The sequence below is a fragment of the Heterodontus francisci genome, chromosome 4 (genome assembly GCF_036365525.1).
Source record: "Heterodontus francisci isolate sHetFra1 chromosome 4, sHetFra1.hap1, whole genome shotgun sequence".
In the NCBI taxonomy this organism is placed as follows: Eukaryota; Metazoa; Chordata; class Chondrichthyes; order Heterodontiformes; family Heterodontidae; genus Heterodontus; species Heterodontus francisci.
In genome coordinates, this window is record NC_090374.1 from 105,382,367 (window position 1) to 105,404,452 (window position 22,086).

General features: G+C 44.3%; 1 protein-coding gene across 1 annotated transcript in view; it reads left to right on the forward strand.

Moving 5' to 3' along the window:
• Positions 1-22,086, forward strand: part of LOC137368698 (transmembrane channel-like protein 2-A) — a 109,684-nt gene that overhangs the window by 41,138 nt on the left and 46,460 nt on the right. The window contains exons 8-12 of the mRNA XM_068028858.1: positions 574-672; positions 5,834-5,976; positions 9,622-9,769; positions 10,675-10,863; positions 14,998-15,177. Of these exons, the coding sequence (XP_067884959.1) occupies positions 574-672; positions 5,834-5,976; positions 9,622-9,769; positions 10,675-10,863; positions 14,998-15,177 (759 nt within the window). The remainder of the gene's footprint in view (positions 1-573; positions 673-5,833; positions 5,977-9,621; positions 9,770-10,674; positions 10,864-14,997; positions 15,178-22,086) is intronic.

Here is a 22,086-nt window from a genome sequence, read left to right on the forward strand (position 1 = left end):
GGGGGGGGGCATAGAATAGCAATGGCGGGCAGGGGCGGAGGGCTTGTCATCTTCCTGTCACACCACGATTGTCAGGGGCAGGAAAGGCTGAAGTCAGCCTTCCCATCCTAAGGCCAATTGAGGCCCTTAGTGACTAATCAGTAGCCACTTAAGGGCCTCTTCTCACCACCGCTGGAATTAAACCAGCGGCATAGAGGGCCTCCACCACACGAGGAGGTCACCCACTAAAACAAGGTGGCCTGCTTGCAGACTTGGGTAGGGGAACTCCTCTGTGGGAGAATACTAGAGATGATGAAGAAGTATGCAACTAGATTAAAAATTGGTTGCAAAGGACAACAAAAGATTGTAGAAGTTAAGGGCAGTTTTGCAGAGTGGTTGAAAGTAGGCTATGGTGTCCCATAAGGTTCAGTTCTGGGACTGTTTCTGTTCACGATGTATACCAATTATTTCAATTCAGAGTGAGAGGTAGTGCTGTCAAAATTTGCAGATGATACCAAAATAGAAGGAGTAGTTAATTTGTTCAAGCAGCAAAAGAAACTGCAAAGGGATGATGACAACACTTTTATACTTCAGGTGTTGCTGGGCCTACCATATGGCAGCATACCTCGGAAGACTGTGCCAAGAAAAGAACAGCCGACTGCTATGGATTTTTCAATACTTTGGGAGTTTGGGGTGAGCTGTAGCTATTCTAACAAGCTACCAATGAATAATGTTCCACCATTGTAGCATCCAATTGTTTACTAAATTATTCCGAGATTTTTGCCTCCACTATATTATCTGGAATTTTATTCCATACATTGATTACTCTTTGAAAAAAGAAAGGAAAAGGAAATACTTGCATTTATGTAGTCCTTTTCATGAACCCCTTCTTAAAGTCTTTTACAGCCAATGTGGCACTTTTGAAGTGGTGTCACTGTTGTAATGTAGGAAATGTGCAGCCAATTTGCGCACAGCAATCTCCCACAAACAGGAATGTGATAATGATCAGATAATCTGTTAGCATGATGTTGATTAAGGGATAATTATTGGCCAGGACACTGGGGATAACGCCCCTGCTCTTCTTCAAAATAGTGATATGAGAATCTTTTATATCCAGCTGAGATGGCAAACATGGCCCCAGTTTAACATCTCATCTGAAAGACTGCACGTCTGATAGTGCAGCACTCCCTTAGTACCGCATTGGAGTGTCAGCCTAGATTTTTGTGCTCAAGTCCTGGGGCTGGATTTTAAGCGCCCGTCAAAAAATGGCAGCCCGCACACACAAGCTGCGATCACCCACATGGCGGATCATTTAAATACCCCAGTCGGCCACCCCCCCCCAATCACATGGGGAGGGCGGGCTTTCCGAAGCCAGCAATGGTGTCAGCTGCCTGTGTGCAGACGCTGGTGCCATTTTTAAAGCGCAGCCAGCCCTGCTGGCTAGTTTAAATTTTTAAAGGGAACCGCCCCCCCCCCCCCCCCCCCACACTGTTCAAATCAAAATTCTGTTGCCACTTTCCCACCCCCAATAACAATAAAATTAGGTATCTGCCCTCCCCTCCCCCCACAAAACACTTATCTTACAAATATGACCTTCCCACCTAAACTATACAAAGTTCACAGTTCACCCCTTCCCACCAATCTCTACACTAACGATGAGAGTTTGACCACATTCCCCCACCCACCACACTACAAATCTCCATTCCCGTTTCCCCACCACGGCGGCACCTGCTTTTCCCAGACAGGAAAGTGAAGATGCGGGAGGGCTGGCCACCGCTTTGAAGATCATGGCATGACAATATGATTGCTGGTAAGTTTATTTAAATGTATGCATTGTGCTCATTTCAATATGGTAAGCCAGGTCCCATCGCCCAGCGGTGGAGGGAGCGGCACAGATTTAAATTAACAAATAAGTGACCTACCCGCTCCCCGCCGTGTGTTCCGGAGTCATATTGGTACCGCTGGCCGGCACTCCCGTGCCTTCAGGTCCCTGTCGGGGCATCCGAGGCGGAACATTGGTGGGGAGGGGGGAGCAGGTAAATTTTTCAGTGCCGGGGTGGGGGAGCAGCATCAGAATGATTTCATTGGTGTAGGGGATGGGGTAAAGACTGAAGTTTAGGAACTTTGGGGGGGAAAGTCAGGTGCACAATGTAAGTATTTTTGGGGGGGAGAGGGCAAGGAATTAAATCTATGGTTGTTGGGGGGTGGTGGGAGAGGGTCAAGATCAATTAATTTAATTTTTTAAAAACCATTTTCCTTTAAAGATTTAAATGTAATGATCAGGCTCAAAGCCCTTTAAAAATGGTGTCAGCGCCTGCGCAAAGGCAGCTGACGCCATTGTCAGGAACGGACTGCCCGCCCCCTCCACATCAGCGGGGGGACGGTCTGCCCCGGCCATATAAGTGAGCCGCCGCATTTAATATCACGGCAGCTCCACAAAGCGCAGGCCTCCATTGTTTACGTCTGCCACCAATTTTAGCAGCAGCAATGTAAAATGCAGCTCTTTATGCAGTTTCTTATCCATTCCCACAGTTTATTTTAAATCCCCACAGCTTTGAATTTAATTCATAATCTTTGATGTGGAACTTCATCTAAAGCCTTTGAAAGTTAAGGTACACCATGTTTTAAGGATTCCCACAGTTCACTTGAGTGTCAGTTCATTAAAGAAGTTGAAGAGGTTGGTTAGGCAGGATCTTCCCCTTCTAAAGCTTGATTGCAGTTCATTCGGGTATTGCTGTATAGATGATCTTGAATTTTATATTTGATAATCAATGGCACTTTTTTTACATGGAATGGGTCCACATGTTGGATACAGAATATATCTGGTAGCTTTTATATTCTTTATAGCTTGAAATGTTTGTGAAATGGATCCATTTTGTCATCCCAAGTTCAGGTCTACACGACTGAATTATTCAGTCACATCTGAGTGAATAGTGGGGAGCTGATTCACTGAAGTCATGACTGAACTATTGAAGATCTTGCAGACTGATGAAATAATTATATTCATATAATTTTTATATTTAACTTATAGTAGTGCACTTTTGTAAAAGTTATTATTTCAAATTAGATTGTAATTAAGCTTCCTAAGAAGATAAGAAACATAAAAAATCGGAGCAGGGTAGACCATATGGCCCCTTGAGCCAGCTCTGCCATTCAATATGCTCATGGCTGATCTTCTGCTTCATCTCCACTTTCCCACCTGCTTCCTATATCCCTTGATTCCCTGGGAGACCAAAAATCTATCGATTCCAATCTTGAATGTGCTCAACGATGGAGCATCCACAACCCTTTGGGGTGGAAAATTCCAAAGGTTCACAACACTCTGAGTGAACAAGTTTCTCCTCATCTCAGTCCTAAATAACTGGCCCCTTATCCTGAGCCACGCTGTTCTAGATTTCTCAGCCAGGGGAAACAACCTCTCAGTGTCTACCCCATCAAGCCGCTTCAGAATCTTGTATGTTTCAATGAGATCACCACTCATCCAGAGAGTATAGGCCCAATTTATGCAAGGTCTCATCATAAGACAACCCTTTCATCCCAGGATCCAATTTAGTGAATCTTCACTGTACCACCTCCAGGGCAAGTATATTCTTCTTTAGATATGGAGACTAAAACTGTGCACAATACTCTAGGTGTTATCTCATCAAAGCCCAGTACAATTGTCGCAAGACTTCCTTATTCTTGTACTCCAATCCCCTTGCAATAAAGGCCAACATGCCATTTGCCTTTCTAATTAGCAATGGTATGCTAACATTCTGAGTTCCTTGTACAATTACACCCAAGTATCTCTGAACATCAACATTTAAACGTTTCACACCTTTTAAAAAAGATTCCACTTTTCTATTGTTATCAAAGTGAATGACCTCATACTTCCCCATATTATACTCTATCTTGTTCCCCACTCACTTAACCTGCCTATATTTCTTTGCAGCCTCTTTGTGTCCTCCTCACAGTTTATATTCCCACCTAGTTTTATACTTCTAGCAAACTTAGATACTTTACACATGGTCTCTTTGTCTAAGCCATTAATAAAGATTGGAAAATAGCTGAGGCCCCAGCACTATCCTGTGCTGCATTCCACTAGTTGGTTGGCATCCTTCCATCTATGAAAGATGATGGATGTGCAGCAAACAATCCATTTAGGTGTGTCTGCTCTTGGTGCATCTTTGCTGATGGCTGTGAAGGCCAATCCTTGACAGGCAGGTTCTGCCACAAGTGCGGCACGTGAAGCTGCCAGGTGACACTGTGAATTGTTGTTTTTGACAGTGGCGCCTGTTGCCAAGCTGCTGTTAACAACTGGTAATCGTGATAGTGCATACCAGTCCATAGGATGTGTCACCATTTCCCTCTTTCGTCAGCTTATGATTCCCAGGTGTGATAGTTGACATTTAGGGCCTTAGTGCCAACACACGTGAGCTCTGCCGTTGAGAGGACTGCCACATTTGTGATTTTGTCCTTCCAGGATATACCCATAATACACCACAGACAGCGAAGATGGAAATTATTGAGCCTATTTTCCTGGTAGCTGTAAGCTGCCCATGTTTCACAGCAAGGTGCTGAGAACACAGGCCTTATAAATCATCAATTTGGTCCTAAGGGTCAGCTTGGTGTTATCCCATGCACGTTTCACAAGTCGGCCAAAGGTGGTAGCTGCTTTCCCTTTGCATGTATCGAGCTCTGCGCCAAGGGACAGATTGTCTGTCACCATGAACCCAAGGTAGCAGAATTTGCTAACCACTTCCAGTGGGATGTTATTTAGTGCAATCGGGGTGAAGATGCAACACCTTGTCCTATGACCACGGTGTTCTTGACACTTGTAGTCAAAGAGAACAAGTTACAGGCATATGTGAGTTGTGATAAAGATCTGGCAAAATCTAGATCTACTTTCAAAGTTGGCTTCAAATTTCTGTACTTACCTCAACATTGAGAAGACGCTTTTGCTCTGGACTACACTGGTTATAACCTAAGACCAACTTTGTCTCGAATTGCTGCTTTGTTGTGATATTTAAAGTAAATGTGATCAGTTTACTGCCCTTCCCCCACCACTGCTGTGATTGAGAGACTTCAATTTCCTGCTGAGCCTGTGACTGGCCACTGTTAATACTAGTTTTTCAACTTCAGCCTGTTCCTGGCCAGAAAATCACTCGCCTGTGCTGAGTTCACTCCTAAGCAACTTACAGTCATCGCAGATTGACTAGTTGAGGGCATAGTAGCTGAAGGGTTCAGGAGATGGAGGTGGCAACCTGGAGGTGAGAAGCAGCAATCTGTTGCTGCTCCTTTGGTACACGTGGAGGACAAGATCACACCTACTTTTATGCCGATCTGGGGCCTACCAGTTAGTGCCTTCAACATTAAAAATGACAACATCCACAGCCTGCCAAATTGAAAATGCCCCTTTATGCGACTCTCTACTTCTAGTATGTAAACCAGTCCTCCTTCCATGCTAATATATTACCCCCAACTCCATGAGCCCTTGTCTTGCGAACTACCTTTTGTGTGGCACCTTATCAAATGTCTTCCCTTTATCTACCCTTCTCATTATAATCTCAAAAATTCTAATACATTTGTAAAACAGGATTTCCCTTTTGTTGATTCTGTCTGATCATACTATGATTTTCTAAGTGCATTGTTAAGACTTCCGAATGATGGCATGAAGAAATTATGGCATGAAGTGTACTATTATGGCATCCTACAAAGGTATTATTCAACCATTGCTGTGGACAGGGATGAAAGATGTCTTTCGGTGGCTTGGATGCATTGTATGCAGTAAGACCAAGTTATGATGTTTGAACATTAAAGTGTAAAACATTAGTATACCACAATGACTGAAAATAAATTATTTTGTATTTTACAGGGATATATAAAGTACTCAGCTCTTTTCTATGGATATTACAATAGTGAACGAATGATTGGTGTTTTCAAGTATAGATTACCATTGTCTTATTTCATGGTTGGTGTGGGCACCTTCGGATATAGTCTCATGGTTGTGATTAGAACGTGAGTATTGAATAAACTGTGGAGAGAATGTTTAGATTGTTGCGTAGTTGTTACCAAATCCATCTAGGAACAGGCCAAACCAGCTATTCGATAGAAACTGATTACCTTCTTCTTCTTCTTTGGCCTCCTTGTCACGAGAGACAATGGGTAAGCGACTGGAGGTGGTCAGTGGTTTGTGAAGCAGTGCCTGGAGTGGCTATAAAGGCCAATTCTAGAGTGACAGACTCTTCCACAGGTGCTGCAGATCAAATTGGCTGTCAGGGTTGTTTCACAGTTGGCTCTCCCCTTGCGCTTCTGTCTTTTTTCCTGCTAACTGCTAAGTCTCTTCGACTCGCCACACTTTAGCCCCACCTTTATGGTTGCCCGCCAGCTCTGGCGATCACTGGCAACTGACTCCCACGACTTGTGATCAATGTCACAGGACTTCATGTCACGTTTGTAGACATCTTTAAAGCAGAGACATGGACGGCCGGTAGGTCTGATACCAGTGACGAGCTTGCTGTACAATGTGTCCTTGGGGATCCTGCCATCTTCCATGTGGCTCACATGGCCAAGCCTAGGTAGGTGAACTCTTGAACCACTTCCAGAGCGTGGTCGCCTATATTGATGGATGGAGCATTTCTGACGTCCTGTCCCATGATGTTCGTTTTCTTGAGGCTGATGGTTAGGCCAAATTCATTGCAGGCAGCCACAATCCTGTTGATGAGTCTTTGCAGACACTCTTCAGTGTGAGATGTCAATGCAGCATCGTCAGCAAGGAGGAGTTCCCTGATGAGGACTTTCCATACTTTGGTCTTCACTCTTAGACGGGCAAGGTTGAACAATCTGCCACCTGATCTTATGTGGAGGAAAATTCCTTCTTCTGAAGACTTGAACGCGTGTGAGAGCAGCAGGGAGAAGAAGATCCCAAACAGTGTACAGCCGTTTCACGCCACTGAGGATAGAAAAGGGGTCTGATGAGGCGCCGCTATGCTGAATTGTGCCTTTCATATTGTCATGGAATGAGGTGATGATACTTAGTAGCTTTGGTGGACATCCAATCTTTTCTAGTAGTCTGAAGAGACCACGTCTGCTGATGAGGTCAAAGGCTTTGGTGAGATCAATGAAAGCAACGTAGAGGGGCATCTGTTGTTCGCGGCATTTCTCCTGTAGGTGGCGAAGGGAGAACAGCATGTCAATGGTGGATCTCTCTGCTCGATAGCCACACTGTGCCTCAGGGTAGACATGCTCAGCCAGCTTCTGGAGCCTGTTTAAAGTGACTCGAGCGAAGACTTTCCCCACTATGCTGAGCAGGGAGATTCCACGGTAGTTGTTGCAGTCACCGCGGTCACCCTTGTTCTTATAGAGGTTGATGATATTGGCATTGCGCATGTCCTGTGGTACTGCTCCCTCGTCCCAACACAGGCATAGCAGTTCATAGAGTGCTGAAAGTATAGCAGGCTTGGCACTCTTGATTATTTCAGGGGTAATGCCGTCCTTCCCAGGGGTTTTTCCGCTGGCTAGAGAATCAATGGCATCACTGAGTTCCGATTTTGTTGGCTGTACGTTCAGCTCATCCATGACTGGCAGAGGCAGGGTTGCATTGAGGGTGGTCTCAGTGACTACATTTTCCCTGGAATACAATTCTAGGTAGTGCTGAACTCAGCGGTCCATTTGCTTGTGTTGTGTCCCCAGATTTAGATTTGAGGGGGGGGCGATCGTCTTGATGGTTGGCCCAAAAGTGCTCTTAATGTCATCATACATTCCTCTGATGTTTCTGGTGTCAGAGGCCAGCTGAATATGACTGCATAGGTGTGGCCAGTAGTCATTTGCGCAGCGCCTGGCTGTTCTTTGTGCCGCGATTCTGGCTGCTTTGAGTGCTATGGATGTTAACTCGCTGGGGGCTTTCTTGTAGTTCAGCAGTGTGATGCGTTTAGCGGGTTATGACAGGTTCCAGCTCTTCAAAGTGAGATTGAAACCAGTCTGCATTCTGCTTCACATGTTTGCCATAGGTGGTCATTGCTGAGTCATAGATGGCGTCTCTGATGTGGGCCCACTTGGTCTCTGCATCCCCTGTAGGAGTGTTTTGAAGGGCTTTTTCAAGTGAATTTAGAAACTTATGTAACAGCTGTGGATAGCAATTCTGCTAGTGTTGATGCGTGGGTGGCCCTTCTGCTTGGAGTAATGCAGCTTCTTTGGTTTGAGTCTAACCTTGCTGTACACCAGGGAGTGGTCGGTGTCGCAGTCCACACTGTGGAAGCTGCGTGTGATTTGAACACTGTTTAAGGAGGCTCGCCTTGTGACGATGAGGTCCAGCTGGTTCCAACGGCGAGATCTTGGGTGCCTCCATGAAACCTGGTGACTGGGTTTAGTATGAAAGAACGAGTTGATAATGCAGAGGTTATGATAGGTACACAACTCAAACAGTCTCTGTCCATTCTCATTCATCCTTCCAATGCTATAGCACCCAAGGCAGGAGGGCCATGAGTCATGGTCGGCCCCAACCCTGGCATTAAAGTCCCCCAGCAGGAACAGATGTTTAGTATTGGGGATGCTACTAATGATATTATGGAGTTCCTCGTAGAACTGGTCTTTCGCTTCAGGTAGGGAGCAGAATGTTGGAGCATAGATGCTGAGTAGGTGTACTGGACCAGAGGCGGTGAGCAGTCGGATGGACAGTATGCGTTCCGAGCCAGTTGAGGGAGCCTCTATAATGCTGAGCAAAGAGTTTCTGATGGTGAAGCCCACTCCATGCTGTCTTGGTTCTTCAGGATCCCTACCCTGCCAGAAGAAGGTGCAGCCTTGCTCTCTTCGAGATCCGCTCGCAGGGAGGCGTGTCTCCTGAAGTGCTGCAATGTCCTCATTGAGTCTACTGAGCTTGTTGTTAATGATGGCCGTCTTCCGAGAATCGTTGATTTGTGTAAGGTCATCCTTACACTCCGACAGTCCACTTGTCGGGCAATGACCCTGAGCTCCAAGCACCCATTGAAGCAGGTGGACTGTGGCGGGACAGAACTTTATTGACCGGGGGCTGCCCGGTTTGAGGTGGGCGGTAGCTGTTCAGTGAGATGTGATGACCTCTCCCACCGACAAAGGCAACCCGTGGTGCCCAATCTCTACGCCAATTGAGCTGGATTTATAACCCGTAACTACTGCCTTCCGTGTTGTTTTGGTCGCTGTGAGGCGACTATGGCGTGACCTCTCCATGGCGCATGCCTGGGCGGATGTATGGAGGTTGTGAGTTGCCCAAGCATCAAAACCCCCCTCTCGGCCTTCCTGGTGGGGTCCAAAGGAGTCCAGAGCATGGCGTTTGGCACCGGTATGGCTGCAGGAACTACTGGAAACATGCCAAAGATGACACATGACCGCCTACGGGGTTCCGCTCCGGATTTTTTGTTAGGGTTTACTCCCTTAGCCTTGGTCTCTCCCGAGATGGCCACAAGGCAGTGGGGTTGTTAGGGCCTCTGCTCAGGGATAGGTCAGGGATAGGTGATTATAAGACAGTTTTAATCAAAACGTTCAAGTGGCATTGCAAGCCATGAAGCTTGAGATGTTTATAACTGTCACCTGAATCCCAAGCAGAAAGTGCAAATTTGAAACAAATTTATATGCAGAAAAAACTAGTTAAAATCATTCCTGTTTAATGACAATATTAATCCTGTATAGAATGGCGAGAAATGCGAATGAAAGTGGAGTTGATGGAGATGATGGAGATTTCAACTTTAGCTGGAAAATGTTTACCAGTTGGGATTACCTAATTGGAAATCCTGAAACAGCTGATAACAAGTTTGCATCCATTACAACTAGCTTTAAGGTAAATTTAGAACTCTTGGAAATTACATCATTGTTATTCATGTGCATGTTGACTTTTTATAAAGAGTTCAGTTGTGAAAATCATCTCAAATTGAGTGACTCGCTACGTAGCCCTACAAATTTTCCTTCTTCAAGTTTTTATCCAATTCATTTTTGAAAATTACTATTGAATGTGCTTCCACCACCCTTTCCAGCAGTGCATTTCAAATCATAATAACTTGCTATGTATTTGTTTACTTCATGTTGCCTTTGGTTCTTTTGCCAATTACCTTAATTCTGGTTACTGACTCTTCTGCCACTGGAAACAGTCTCGCCTTATTTATACTATCAAAACCTTTCACGAATTTGAACACCTCTGTCAAGTCCTTCCTTAACCTTCTCTGCTCTAAGGAGAACATCCACAGCTTCTCTCGTCTCTCCACGTAACTGAAATCTTTCATCCCTGGTACCATTCTAGTAAATCTCTTCTTCAACCTCTTGACATTCTTCCTAAAGTGTGGTGCCCAGATATAGCCACAATACTCCAGCTGAGGCCTAACTAATGTTTTATAAAGGTTGATTATAAGTTTCTTGTTTTTGTGCTCTATGCTTCTATTAATAAAGCCTAGGATTCTGTATGCCTTTTTAACAGTCTTCTCAACCTGTCCTGACATCTTCAAAGACTTGTGTACCACTAGGTTTCTCTGTTCCTCAACCGCTTTAAAACTGTACCATTTAGTTTATATTGTCTCTCCTCATTCTTCCACCAAAATGAAATACTTCTCGCTTCTCTGCGTTGAATTTTATCGCCATGTGCCTGTCCATTTCACCAGTCTGTCTGTGACTTCTTGGAGTCTGTTAATTTTAATAATGTTACGCCTGTTCAGAAGCAATTATTTTATATATTTATATACATTATTTTGTCAGGAATCCATTGTGGATGAAGAGGAAAACCTCAAAGATGAAAATGTTCACCTAAGGAGATTTCTTATTATTTTGGCTAATTTTCTTATATTTTGTTGTCTTGCTGGAAGTGGCTATCTCATTTTTTATGTTGTGAAAAAGTCCCAAACATATGCAGCATTGGAACATTTAACATGGTATCAGAAAAATGAGGTAAGTGTTCCTTTGTAAGTTACTATCTTAAAATGAAAGGAATAATTAAAGACACTCAAATTTATGCTTTTTCAAAAATGTCATATTGTTAATTTTGTAAGTAGACAATGGCCGTAATTTTATGCATCCCGCCCACCCCCCAAAGAGCGGGCTGCTGGCGGGGTTGAGGGCGGCGTTAAATGGAGTGGGAAGCCCGGGGGGGGCCTTCCCGACCTGTTCCCGCCTCAACCGCCACTTTACATGGGATAGCGGTGGCGGGATGCGGCCCACCCACCCTAGGCCAATCAAGGCCCTTAAGTGGCAAATTAATGGCCACTTAAGGGCTCCGCCTACCACCACAGGGATTTTACTGTTGGCAGGCGGATGGCGCAGGCCTGAGAAAAGGTGCCTGGTAAAAGTAGGTGGCTTTCTGATGGCCTGGGGGAGGCCCCTCCTGATCGGGCACCCTATGCACAACGGAGGGCTGCCCCCGATGCCCCAACCACTTAAAATGCCAAACACGTCTCCCGCACCTGCAATCGACCCCCCTTGCCTCGCCTGGGCCTGACAAATCACCCCCAGCGAGGCCCTAAAAACCTACCTTTTTCAGGGCTGTCAGCCTACTGATTGGCCAGCAGCTCCATTAGGCGGGACTTCCGTCCTCAGGGAGATGGAAGTCCCAGCTACGACCAATTAAGGGTCTGGGGACAGTAAAATCCAGATAGGATCCCCAGGCCTGGCAGAGGCGGGATCGTCACCGACTTTTCAGTCAGTGGACGGCTCCTGTCCGCTATGCGAAAAATTCCAGTCAATATTTACTTGAAACTTCTATTTTCACAGTGGAACATGACAAGTTCTAAATTCTGTTAACAAAGTTAACCTGTATTATACTTAGACGATATGTATTGCGTGTATTTCCTGTCATTATTCTAGTGTTGCCCTTCTCTATTTATTCAAAAAGGGAGGGAGATAAAAAGCAGGAAACTACAGGCCTGTTAGCTTAACATCTGTCATAGGTAAGATGTTAGAAGCTTTTATTAAAGACGTTGTAGCAGGGCACTTTTCTAAGTTCAAGGTAATCAGGCAGAGTCAACATGGTTTTGTGAAAGGGAAATCATGTTTAACCAATTTATTGAAGTTCTTTGAAGAAGTAACATGTGCTGTGGATAAAGGGGAACCAGTGGATGTATTGTACTGACATTTCCAGAAGGCATTTGATAAGGTGCCACATCAAAGGTATTGCAGAAAATAAAAGCTCATGGTGTAGGGGGTAACATATTGGCATGGATAGAAGATTGGTTAGCTAACAGGAAACAGAGAGTTGGCACAAATGGGTAATTTTCTGGTAGGCAAGATGTAACAAGTGATGTGCCGCAGGGATGAGTGCTGGGGCCTCAACTTTTTACAATTTATATAAATGACTTGGATGAAGGGACCAAAATTTTGGTTGCTAAATTTGCTGATGACTCAAAGATACGTAGAAAAGTAGGTTGTGAAGAGGACACAAGGGCTGGAATTGGCAGCAAGCTTCAAAAGCTGCGGTGCGCAAGTGCGGGATTCGCTCATGGAGCCGCCGCGACATGTAGCATGGCAACGCATTTACATGGAAGGGGCGGAACAGCCACCCCCCGATGACAGGGAGGAGGGCGGGTGCTCCATCCTTGGCAACGGCATCCAGTGCCACTGCAGAGGCGCCGGCGCCATTTTTAAAGGGCTTCCACCCCTAACAGTCAATTTACACGTTGAAGGGAACAGTCACTATAAATTTAATTTTAAAAATGTAATAAATGATTAAGGCCCCTCTCCAAACCCCCCCAGTGACTAAAGACTTTATTGATTGCCCTCTCCCCACAAAAAAAAGTATCTTCCAGTCCAGACCTTTCCCCACGAATTTTATTCGCTTTCACCTTCAACCCCTTCCCACCATCCCCTCCACCAATCTCAAGAGTTTTCCCCACTCCCCCCGCCATGAAAATGTAACTCCTCCCCCCTCCCCACCAGTGTTCCGCCTCGGAACGGAAATGCAAAGGCGCGGGAGTTCAGACAACTGGCCGGAATATTGGATGTTGACGGTCGTCGTGACGAAGTAAATAATAATTTATTCATTAATATTTATTTTCATATTGAAATGAAGTTCCCATCACCGTATGGTGGTGGGGTGGGGGGGAGGGGCCGCCATGAGGCCTCGCAACTAGCGGTAATATGGGGCGGGGCCTTCCTGGTGTCGAGGCCCATGGTGGGCCTCTCCCAGAGGTATTATCCAGGCCCCTCCGCCATGACCCCCAACCCCCAAAGAGGCTACAAAGGGATATAGATAGTTAAGTGAGTGGTCAAAGATCTGTCAAATGGAGTATAATGTGGGAAAATGTGAAATTGTCCATTTTGGCAGGAAGAATACAAAAGAAGCACATTATCTAAATGGTGAAAGATTGTAGAGCTCTGGGATGCAGAGGGATCTGGGTGTCCTAGTGCATGAATCGTGAAAGGGTAGTATGCAGGTACATCATGTAATTAGGAAAGCTGATAGAATGTTATTGTTTATTGTGAGGGGAATTGAATACAAATGTAGGGAGGTTATGCTTCAGTTATACAGGGCATTGGTGAGACCACATCTTGAGTACTATGTGCAGTATTGGTCTCCTTATTTAGGGAAGGATATAAATGTGTTGGAAGCAGTTCAGTGAAGGTTTACTGGACTAATATCTGGAATGAGCGGGTTGTCTTATAAGGAAAGGTTGGAAAGCTAGGCTTGTATCTGACGGAGTTTAGAAGAGTAAGAGGTGACTTGATTGAAACATATAAAATCCTGAGGGGTCTTGACAGGGTGGATGTGGAAAGGATGTTTTCTCTTGTGGGAGAATCTTGAACTAGGGGTCACTATTTAAAAATAAGGGGTCACCCATTTAAGACAGAGATGAGAATTTTTTTCTCTCAGAAGGCTGAGAGTCTTTGGAACTCTCTTCCTCAAAAGGTGATGGAAGCAGAGTCTTTGAATATTTTTAAGGCAGAGGTACATAGATTCTTGATAAGCAAGGGGGTGAAAGGTTATCGGAGGTTGGCAGGAATGTGGAGTAATCAGTTCAGCCATGAACTTATTGAATGGTGCAGCAGGCTCGAGGGGCCGAGTGGCCTACTCCTGCTCCTAATTCGTATATTTGTATGTTCATATGTTCTATCATACTTAACTATGGAGAACATTACTATTCACTAGTTAATTTTATGTGGTGTTGACAACTGTAAAGCAGAGAATATGTTCACAATCTTACCCCTTTCTGATGGACCTATATTACATTTAAGACTGAGATAGATAGATTTTTGGTCTCTCAGGGAATCAAGGGATAAGGTGAGCGGGCGGGAAAGTGGAGTTGAATCCTAAGATCAGCCATGATCGTATTGAATGGTGGAGCAGGCTCGATGGGCCATATGGTCTACTCCTGCTCCTATTTCTTGTGTTCTTGGTCTTCTCCTCTAGTGCTTCTGTCTGCCTCTTTTTCTTCTCTCTCCTCAGCTCTTTGCCCATCTCACAGTCCTCTTTTGCTTCTCTCTCTGTCTTGATTTTCCTGCCATTCCAAGCCTCCAAGTGATTGGCTCTGGATAAAGAAAAAAAAAGAAAGTCTTGTATTTATATAGCACCTTTCACAACCACTGGATGTCTCAAAGTTCTTTACAGCCAATGAAATACAATATTTCAAAAATTTTTTAAAATGTGCCTATAGGTTATCTAGCTGACTGAGTACCAGTTCAGTGGCAAAATACAAAAATGTCTTCTGACTTTAAAGACTCGTTGACATAGAAGGCTGTTGAACTTAGCAGACCTAATTGTCATTCCGAGAACAATGTCTATAATTGGAACAACAATTCTGATCCCAGTTCCTGTGGCTACAGTATCACCTTTGGTGAACTCTTGACTTCTGCCACCTTCATTGCCACTTCATAATCACAATCTTGTAGCAAGGTCTTTTAATAGCTGTACGATAATCATTTCATATTATGTAATTTGTTCTCTCATTTATGGATCAATTCGCAAGAGCTGTATGTTTATTGATTTGACTGTATTTAACATAAATTCTGTAGTGCAAATTACATTTGCAGAAATCATATAAATAGTTGGAAAAGAATAGCAGTAACTATCCTGTCACATTGTTCTTCTTGCAGATCGATTTAGTTATGGCGTTGTTGGGAATGTTTGTTCCTCCGCTGTTTGAAACCATTGCTACTCTGGAAAATTATCATCCCCGTATTGCATTGAAGTGGCAGCTGTGGCGAATGTTTGCTCTTTTCCTTGGTAATCTGTATACGTTCCTGTTGGCTCTTATTGATCAAGTTAATGCACAGGTGAGCCGGTCTCTTTGTTACTGTAATATTTCCTTTGGTATATCTTTGTTTCTAGGTGCTTTTGAACTGGTTAGCCATGTTTTTAAGTTCTGTTAGCAGCCTTTGCCACGGCTGAATGGGCAGGAGATTAAATAGTGATGGACAGTAATGAATAGAAAGGAAATGCTGTCTGTTGTAAAGCCATAGCTGATAGGTACTATGCTGCAGCTGTGTTTTTATAGCAGATGGAACAACCCTACATCTGGCTTCGCACTGATATAGACACTTCACTATATCGGTAACCGGTTGGGGTGACAATGCTTTCAGATATGGTGGCATCTCGGTGGGTGCAGTCAGTCAGCCTTTTTCTGACTGATGATCACCCTGGTTCCTTTTGTGTAGGTTGACATAAAGAATGATATGCTGTTATTGAAGTGCTTCTGAAGAAACATTAGCAAAATGGCTAACATATTTGTGGTCCCGGGCCCGCTGTCACAACCTGCCTTGAGTATTGAAGCATCTACATGTACTCATTGTAAGCCAAAGCAAGATCCAGTCAGCACTGCCCAGAGATGCATGTGTGCATTTACCAGTGGGCCAATGAATTCCCCGTGTCTCCTGTAAAGTTCATCAGACACCTGATGAACGCATGCCCATACCGTTCCCTGGCTAATTTTCAGGGGCAGGGAGGGTGGAATATTGTGTTCTCCCCCGCGGTGGGTTTGGAGACGGGGAAAGCAAAATCAGATGGGATGGTGGTGGTGGGGGGAGCCAGGATTCCTGCCACTATCCCGCCTCCGCCAAAATTTAGTCCAGGGCGGGAAGGTCTCTGAACGGTCTTTCAGCCCCATCACCGACTGAGACCCTTAACTGGGTAATTAACGCCCAACTAAGTGCCTCTTCCTGCCACAGCCACAATTAGCCATGTGGCGGGCGGCCCTGTTGCCGCACGGGAAGTCATCATGAAAATCCATGCAGACTGCATCCCAGCTCTGGGGTGTGGGGCCCTCATTCAAAGGCACTTAGTGCCTGAATGAGGGACCTGGCATTGGGAAGGGGGCCTGCTAAGGGCCACCCCCCTGCCCTTGCTGTGAAACACCCTCCCCTCTCCCCCGCAACCCCCACCGCACGAGTCCCCTTCCACCCTGAGCTACCTGAGGCCTGGCTACCTCAGCCTCCAGGATGGCCACCTCCAGCAGCAGCCACTGCCTCCATGCTGGCGCTGCAGCTGTCTTTGATTGGCTGGCAGCTCTCCAGGGGCTGGACTTCCGGCGACGGCGTCCTAGCTCCTATGGAAGGCCCTCTGCTGGTCACTTAAGTGCCTGATTAGCATTAGATTCAGCGGGCCTTCCAGAAAAGGGGCAACGCTGGGACTCGGCGTTGGTTTCTCCCAACGTCGCGACCCCCACCAGGATAAAGTTTCCCCTCAGATGTTCTCTGTGGCTTCCTGAAAGAAATTGGTGCTATAAAAGTTGAGTACGGTTGTCCACTTCATAGCCACAGATAGAGCAGTGGTTTCAAAGACATCATAAAAGATTAGAAGCTCCATGGCATTCTCCCATGTGACGTGATTATGATTGAATTTTTATTTGCTTTAACTTTTGTTTTGTTTTCAACACACATAAGCTTTATATTAAAGATAACATATATACTGTCTTCATGAAGTGAAAAATAAAAATGGTGGGCTGTTCACAATCTTTAGGGATCAGTAAGAATAAAATCAATGTACAGGGTCTGAATTTCCCTGACTTCTTCTGCATAACAGCAATATGCACTGGGCAGGATCAAATTACACTGTAACAATTTCCACACTTGCTATTATTGTGGGGCAGAAGATCTATGTCATTCCATACCAACCCCAAAAAGCCTATTGGGGATATTTTTGAGCCGCTGCAACTTCGTTTATTCAAAAGGTGAACAATATCAGTATTGAGCAAGAGGTGTTTGAAATTGACATGGATGCAGAGAAATAGACAGAAATTGATCAAGAGATATTAGAAACTGAAGGAGCCAGCCAAGGGAGCCACATAGAATATGAACATAAGAACTTAAGAAATAGGAGCTTGAGTAGGCCAATTGGCCCTTTGAGTCTGATTCACCACCCAATAAGCTCATGGTTGATCTTCTGCATCATCTCCACCTTCCTGCACTATCCCCATAGCCCTTGATTCCTCTAGTATCAAAAAATCTATTGATCTCTATCCTGAATGTGCTCAACAACAGACCATCCAAAGCCCTCTGGCGTAGAGAATTAAAAAAAAATTATAATCAACTGAGTAAAAAGATTTCTCCTCATCTCAGTCCTAAAGTGGTCCACCCCTTATAATAAGACTATGACAGAATAATAATTGAGCTATATATTAAGTTTGAGAGTGACATACTCCAGTCCCAAACAAGAATTTTAAACTTAAACAAAGCTAATTGCATAGGTATGAGGGGAGAGCTGGCTAAGGTTGATTGGGTAAATGAACTAAAAGGTATGGTGATAAATACACAGTTGGAAACATTTAAAGAAGCAATTCAAACAGACAAGAAACAGAGAGTAGGGATAAATGAGACATTTTCAATTTGGCAGGCTGTGATTAGTGGAGTACCATAAGGATCAGTGCTGGGGCCTCAGTTATTTACAATCTATTGTTACGACTGGGTGAAGAAGGGGTCTCAGGCTCCCCTTTTGACCCTTCTCTGGTTTGACTGCAACAGGATTAATCCTTTAAACACAGTGATTTAACTTACCAACACAGTGAGCACTTGCTCCTGTTACTCTAACATGCAATTGCAAATGAACCAATCATACAGGTTTTCTTGAGTCTAAACAAGAAAGATGTAAATTTATTAACGTTATCACTCTAAATCAGTTAAAAACTATTAAAATAGGCAATCCACCCATGCTCACATTCACATGAGAGGCACACACACATATAAATAGATACAGAGGGGAAGAAACAGAGTTGGGATGTCGGAGTAGAGTGCTTAATAAAAATGGAATTTAAATACGGAAGTTTAGTCCCAGAGTCCTGAGTTGAAGTTGTGGTCCAGAAGTCCTCGCTGGGCGACGTGCACAATTCAGGCTTGCTTCTCTGGTTCTGGAAGACAGAAGAGGGGCTTTATCCATCTTCCCTTAATTGTTGGCTGTGCTGGGCTGTAGGTTTGCAACTGAGGCTTTGCTGGAACTTTGCAGGAGAGGGAATGAGGAGAGATGTGCTTTCATCCTTGGAGTTCAGATACTGTCTTCCTTCTGAGGCACAAATCACAAACTCTCAGAGTCACACAGGCAGTCATGTCTTGTGACCACCTCTTTATTTGAAACAGAAGTTTCTGGAATGATCATTGAAATTCAAGGTCGTCCAGAGATACTTGGCGGGGCGGGGGGGGGGGGGGGGTGGGGGGCGGTGGGGAGAGGGGCGGGGGGGAATTGGCTCTATCAAAGTCAATGGGTGCCAATGTCTTTTGACGACCAACATTGACAAAAACCATTCTAGGTAATTGAATCAGAGCACACCCCTATTGTTCTGGCTAGACTCTGTCTCCTAATCGGTCTTTGTCTTTTCATATGTAAATTGTGCTTGGCCATATTTAGCTGTTCTGTTCTGCCTTTTAAAAGTTATCTGTAATAATGTCCAGTAAAAATGTCTCAGGTAGAGTTCCATACGACAAAATTAATATTTTCTATTTGGCATGTGGGTTTTCCGTCACACTATGTTAATGACTTAGATGAAGAGACGAAGAGTAATGATACTAAGCTAGGTCGGAATGTAATCTGTGAGGAGGACACAAAGAGGCTACAAAGAGATATAGACAGGCTAAGTGTGTTTTTTTATTCCTCCATGGGATGTGGGGGTTGCTGGCAAGGCCAGCATTTGTCGCCCATCCCTAATTGCCTTTTAGAAGGTGGTGGTGAACTGTCTTCTTGAATCGCAGCAGTCCATCTGGTATGGGTATACCCACAGTGCTGTTAGGAAGGGAGGTCCGGGCTTTTGACCCAGTGACAGTGAAGGAACGGCGATATATTTCCAAGTCAGGATGGTGTGAGACTTGGAGGGGAATTTGCAGGTGGTGGTGTTCCCATGCGTCTGCTGTCCTTGTTCTTCTAGGTGGAAGATGTTGTGGGTTTCAAAGGGCTGTCAAAGGAAATGTGGTGAAATGTTGCAGTGTATCGTGTAGATGGTACACACTGCTGCCACTGTGCGTTGCTGGTGGAGAGAGTGAATGTTTAAGGAGCTGGATGGGGTGCTGATCAAGCAGGCTGCTTTGACCTGGATGGTGTCGAGCTTCCTTACTGTTGTTGGAGCTGCACCCATCCAGGCAAGGGGAGAGTATTCTATCATACTCCTGACTTGTGCCTTGTAGATGGTGGACAGGCATTAGGGAGTCAGGAGATGGGTTACTCTTCACAAAATTCCCAGACTCTGACCTGCTCTTGTCGCCACAGCATTTATGTGGGCTGCTCCAGTTCAGTTTCTGGTCAATGGTAGCCCCCATGATGTTGATAGTGGGAGATTCAGTGATGGTAATGCCATTGAATGTCAACGGAAAATGGTTAGATTCTCTCTTATTGGAGATTGCCATTGCCTGGCAATTGTGTGGCATGAATGTTACTTGCCACTTATCAGCCCAGGCAGTGCGCAACAAGGTGGCAGTTGGAGTATGTGGGGATGTGTGAGATTATTCACTTTGGTAGTAAGATTAGAAAAGCAGGACATTTTTTAAAAAGTGTGAAACTTCTAAATGTTAATATTCAGAGACTTGGGTGTACTCGTACAAGGAACACAGAAAGTTAGCACGCAGTTACAGCAAGCAATTATGAAGGCAAATGGCATGTTGACCTTTATTGCAAAGGGATTGGAGTACAAGAATAGCAAGTCTTGCTACAATTATATAGGACTCTGGTGAGACTGGAGTACCATGTGCAGTTCTGTTCTCCATATTTAAGGATATAGTTGCCTTGAAGACAGTACAGAAAATGTTGACTAGATTGGTTCCCGGGATGAGAAGGATGTCCTAGGATGAGAGGCTGAGTAAATTGGACCTATACTCCTGAAGTTTAGAAGAATGAGAGATGATCTCATTGAAACATACAAGATTCTGAAGGGGCTTGACAGGGTAGACACTGAGAGGTTGTCTCCCCTGGCTGAGGAATCTAGAACAGTGGGGCGCTTGCTTCAGGATAAGGAGTCAATTATTTAAAACTGAGATGAGAAGAAATTTCTTCACTCAGAATGTTGTGAATCTTTAGAATTATCTACCCCAAAGGGCTGTCGATACTCCACCGTTGAGTATATTTAAGTCTGCGACAGACTTTTGGTCTCTCAGGGAATCAAGGGATATGGGGAGCGGTGGGAAAGTGGAGTTGAGGCAGAAGATCAGCCATGGTGGCGCAGGCTCAAGGGGCCATTTGGTCTACTCCTGTTCCTTTTCCTTATGTTCTTATGTGACCCCCTAGTTATAGACACCCCAGCCAGGGGAAATATCCTCCATGGTTAGCCCCTTAAGAATTCTGTAAATTTCAACAAGATTTTCTCTCATTCTCCTAAATGCTAGAGAATATAGGCCTGGTCTACTCAATCTCTCCTCACAGGACAGTCGTATCCCAGGCATCAGTCTAGTGAACCTTTGTTGCACTTCCCCTAATGCTAACATATCTTTCCTTAGGTAACGAGACCAAAATTGTACACATTCATTCGATGTGGTTTCACCAAGGTCCTATACAATTGCAGTAAGACTTCTTTACACTTCTACCCCAATCCTTTGATAATAAGCTAACTTACCATTTTCTGTCCTAATTGCTTGCTGTACCCACTTGTTAATTTTCCGTGGTTTATGTATAAGGATACCTAGATCCCTCTGGATCCCAATATTTCTCTGTCTCTCACCATCTCAAAAAATCTTCTACTTTTCTATTTTTCCTATCAAAATGGATAACTTCACATTTCTCCATTTTATATTTCATCTATGATGTTCTTGCCCACTTACATAACCTGTCTATATCTATTAGCATCCTCTTTGCTTCCTCCTCACAGCTTACTGTCCCACCTGATGTCAGCAAACTTGGACACACTATACTCGATCCCCTCATCCATGTCATTTATATAGCTTGTAAATAGCTGAGTCTCAAATACTGATCCCCATGACACCCCACTAGTTACAGTCTGCCAACCTGAAAATGATCTTTTTATTTCTACTCTCTCTTTTCTGTACATTAACCAATCCTCAATCCACGTTAATACATTACCCCCAATCCCATGAGACATAATCTTATGTAATAACTCATGTATGGCACCTTATCAAATGCTTTTTGAATCCAAATATACTTTGTCTACTTGTTTCCTGTTATCTACCCTGATAATTACAACCTGAAAAAACTCTTAGCAGATTTGTCCAACACAATTTCCTTTTCATAAATCCATGTTGACTCTGTCCAATCAAATTATGATTTTCTAAGTTTCTATCATGTGCCTAATAATAGATTCTAACATTTTCTGTACTACTGATGTCAAGCTAACTGGACCATAATTCCATGTTTTCTCTCTCCCTCCTTTATTGAATAGCAGGGTTATGTTTGCTGTCTTCCAATCCATGGGGACCGTTGTAAAATGTAGGGAATTCTGGAAGATCAAAACCAATGCATCCAATATCGCTGTAGCCACCTCTTTTAAAAACCTAGGATGTAGGCCATCAGGTCCAGGGTATTTGTCGACTTTCAGTCCTATTAATTTTTCCAGTAATATTTCTTTACTAATACTAATTTCTTTAAATTCCTCATTCTCACTAGATCCTTGGATCCTTACTATTTCCAGATGTTTTTGTGTCTTCTACCATGAAGACAGACACAAAGTATTTGTGTAAAGTCTTTGCCATTTTCTTATTCCCCATTACAATTTCTCCTGTTTTAGCCTGTAAGGGACCCACATTTACTTTCGCTAATCTCTT